A 4,145-nucleotide genomic window follows, 5' to 3' on the forward strand; every position below is an offset into this window, starting at 1 on the left:
GCATTCAGCTGAATGAAGTTGTATACAACTTCATATATTATTACATGCGCATAATACAATTTCTACTAAAAGGAGCTGTGTTTAGCATGCAACATCATTAATAATTGCAACATCGTGTTATTGTTAATAATCTTGAGTAATTTTGTATGTACATGTAACTTTAGTAAGTTCTTATTTAACTCAAAGAGAGTTAATTTATAGATGTTATGTAATGTATAAAATAATAATGTATTGAATAATTATATAATACTGTGTATGTGTTAGTATGTTTATATAATTAAAATTTTAAGGTTTTAATATTTCTTTAGATACATATTTAAATATTACAAACAATGGTGAGAAATTATGTGCGAAAAACACAGAGAGGTGCAACAAATGATAGAATAAAGTCAGCATTAGATGTAATAAAGATGGGCTGCAGTCTAAAGAATGTTGCATCAGAATTTAGTATTAATAAAAAAACATTACAACGTCATCGAAATGGAAAAGTAAAAGTAGCTGGTGGTTTGACTCTGGGTGAAAAATTTCCTGTTTTTAGTAAAGAATTTGAATTAAAGATTGTTACACAAGTTCAGATTATGGAAACAGCATTATTTGGCTTGACAACAATAGATGTGCGTCGCCTAGCATATGATTTTGCTAAGCAAATGGGAATCGATAATCCTTTTAATAAAGAGTAAAAAATGGCAGGAGTGGATTGGCTGCGAGGATTTATGTCTCGCAATCCACATCTTTCTATTCGAACTCCACAAGCCACCAGTATAAGCAGAGCCATTAGCTTCAATAAACCAATAGTAAATCAGTTTTTTTCAGTATACAAGTCATTATTTGAGGAACATAAGTTTTCAGCCAAACAGCTCTGGAATATGGATGAAACTGGAATCACAAATGTCCATAAGCCAGGAAAAAAAATTGCAACGAAAGGCAAACGACAAGTTTCGAAAATAACTAGTGGAGAAAGAGGTGCCACTGTGACAGTTGTGTGTGCAATGAGTGCAAGTGGTACTTATGTCCCACCCTTATTTATATTTCCCCGTAAGCGAATGACTGATAGGCTGGCTGTTGGTGCACCTTCAGGCTCAATTATTAGAGTTAGCTCCAGTGGGTGGACTGATTCATCTTTATTCATTGAATGGTTAACACATTTTGTTGCTGTGACTCATGCATCTAAAACTAACGAGCAATTAATTGTACTTGATGGTCATCACAGTCACAAAACACTTGAGGCCATTAATTTTTGTCGTGACAATGGGATCCATCTCATAACTCTTCCACCTCATTGTACACACAAGATGCAACCTTTAGATCGTACATTTTTTAAACCATTAAAAGTTGGCTAAAATACAGCAGCAAGCAACTGGATGTTATCACATCAGGGGCGTAGAACTTCATTTTTTGACATGGCAGGTATTTTGGCAACTGCCTACAACTTTACTGCAAACATTGACAAAGCAATCAATGGTTTTAGATGCTCTGGTTTGTACCCAATAAATGACCTTATTTTTAATGATGAAGCCTTTGAAGCAGCTTTGCTCACTAATGAAGCTGAGCCATTAAAAATCTGTCAGCAATCTAGTGAATTGCCTAATTTGCCTCTTGTTGCACCTATACAGTTGGCAAATGTCATGAGCACAACAACTACTGCTGCAAAATTGAAGGCTGTTGATGATGCAGTTTTGCCAATTGTTGATGAGTATCTTGGCCTTAATTCTCCCTTAAATATTTTGGAAAAGATTTCTCCACGTCCCAAAATTCCTGTTTTAAGACAACGAAAGAGAAAGACAGAGTCAGCTGAAAACCTTACTTCTTCACCTTTCAAGAAGCGACTAGAAGAGCATGAAAACAATGTAAAAAAAAAAGCAACAAGCAGTCATATTGCGTAAAGAAAAAGCTGCACTTAATAAGGTGATCAAGTAAAAAATGAAATCAATAAATTTGAAGACAAAAAAGATGAAAAAGCCTGAAAAGCAGAAAGACCTAATGGCATAAAGAAACAAACGAAAAAGAAGAAAGATATGGTTTCTGCCTCTGAAATTTTTATCATCGATACAACTCTATGCACCATATGCTCTTGTCCATACAATGTGCCACCATTTGATGATTGGACACAATGTAGTAAATGTACATCTTGGTACCACTTTTCATGTGGTCCAGATGATTCAGACTTATGCTACTACTGTGAATCATAATCATGTATATGTTATTTGAACATTTATGTTAGTGATATAAATTAAAAAAAGTTATTTATCTTCAAGACAATTGCATAGAATAATTGCAGTGTTTATATTTCAGTTATTTTAATAAAATGTAAAGAGTTTTAATAAAGAACTATTAATAGCTTTTATTTTAACTGATAGTTATTTTTAACATCTGTTTAAAAGGTTTGGGGCAAGATGCACTCTTTGGAGCATCTTGCCCCGCGGCTGGGGCAAGATGTCTCCTTGCACAATTATTAGTTTTTTTAATTTTAAAGTTTATCACCAGTAATAAAGTTGTTATTTTATCTTACCAATGTCTTCTCTTATAAGTAGACTTTGATATTAAAAAGAAAAATTACAAGAAAATGTAAAAGTATTTGTTATATACGCTAAAGTTTGTTAAGGGGGGCATCTTGCCTCACCCTACCCTACTCTGAAAATTTCAACGACTGGAGTCACGCTCGGTACTTTTTTTTAATGACTTCACACCCCTGCTTGTGTTATTACTTCGTTCTACCTCCGGTTATATTTTACCACATTGGTTAAATTTTCAATACTTGCACCTATAGTTATTGTTTGAATTGCTTGTTATTTTAAAAACAAACGTGAACATCTTTGAAAACGGATGAAAAGAATACCTTTTTCGTTTCATACGGTGGCAGCAAAACATAATTTTTTGTCTGCAGCCTGATGGGAACCAGAAGATATTTCATCTCCAAAATTTCTTTAGGAGGTAGCTTCTGCCTCCCTATTGGCGTCAGCCTCAAAATTATTTTGCATTCAAAAAAATTCTAGCGGCTGCCAATTGAGAAGCAGGGGTGGTGAAAGCCAAACCATTTTGCAGCCAAAAAATTTGGGGAAAGCCACTATCAATAGCTTCCACCTCCCCGAAAGGTTGGCCATTCGGCAGAAAGTCATACTACTAAGAAGGATTATCTACTCTGCTTCAAACACTTATGCGCTACAAAATCAGCTTTACACTGGAAAACCAAAAGGTTCCTGGCAAGAAACATGCTGCACCTTATAGAAAGACCTGTTAACTTAACTAATTTTGCCTACAATTGTGATGCAACAGTCTGTTCACGTTTCAAAGTAAATTTAATAAATCGTGCTCATATTAGCAATACCTAAACAACACCTAAACAACACCTAAACAAATGACGGGAAAAGTTGAAAAGACAAGCCAAAGATGCAACCAGCCAAGCCAGAGATAATCAAATGCTACAACAATACCATAAGTAGAGTTGATGCTATAGATGAAAAGCTAGTTACAATGTAAAAAGACGTAGTGCAAAAAGAAAAATGCTGGGTGTGTGATCCAGCATTTATTGTCTTATGCATTTTTTCTGCAATACGATTGACATTGCTGGTTCATCCCATACCATATAGAGAGAGCAAAGCCCGTGTCCCATTCAGGACAAAAGATCAAAGAAAAAGTTTCTGAAAGATTATTTTTGCACACTTTCAATCGAAGCTTTTAGTACTAACAGGATGTTACTTTGATAACATTAACTACTGCTGATACTATGGGCGTATTAAACCAAAAGATGTTAAGTCTATATTAATAAATAACCAATTTGATCAATAAAAAAAGAATACCGATATGATTGATATCGATATCACCGATATGATTGATATCGATATGGATTATTTACTTATACTAACAACAATACCAATTTTATTTCTTAAAAACAAAAAGCTACATTTAGAAAATTATTCAAATATTTACATAAATTACATCTCGTAAAGTAGCCTTACATTTGAGTGAAAAGAAAACACCACCCAAGATAAAATTAATTTGTATAATAAACGAATAACAATGTTTATATATATATATATATATATATATATATATATATATATATATATATATATATATATATATATATATATATATATATATATATGTATATATATACATATATATATACATGAATAAAATATACA

The 4,145-nt window shown here is 33.0% G+C and overlaps 1 protein-coding gene across 1 annotated transcript; it reads left to right on the forward strand.

Annotated features, from left to right (window-relative positions):
- Positions 1 to 683: 683 nt before the first annotated feature.
- Positions 684 to 1,340, forward strand: LOC136080201 (uncharacterized). Its single transcript, XM_065796814.1, has one exon. It carries the CDS (start codon positions 684 to 686, stop codon positions 1,338 to 1,340), a length of 657 nt encoding a protein of 218 aa, XP_065652886.1.
- Positions 1,341 to 4,145: the final 2,805 nt, after the last annotated feature.

This window comes from Hydra vulgaris, chromosome 05 (genome assembly GCF_038396675.1).
Source record: "Hydra vulgaris chromosome 05, alternate assembly HydraT2T_AEP".
NCBI lineage: Eukaryota > Metazoa > Cnidaria > Hydrozoa > Anthoathecata > Hydridae > Hydra > Hydra vulgaris.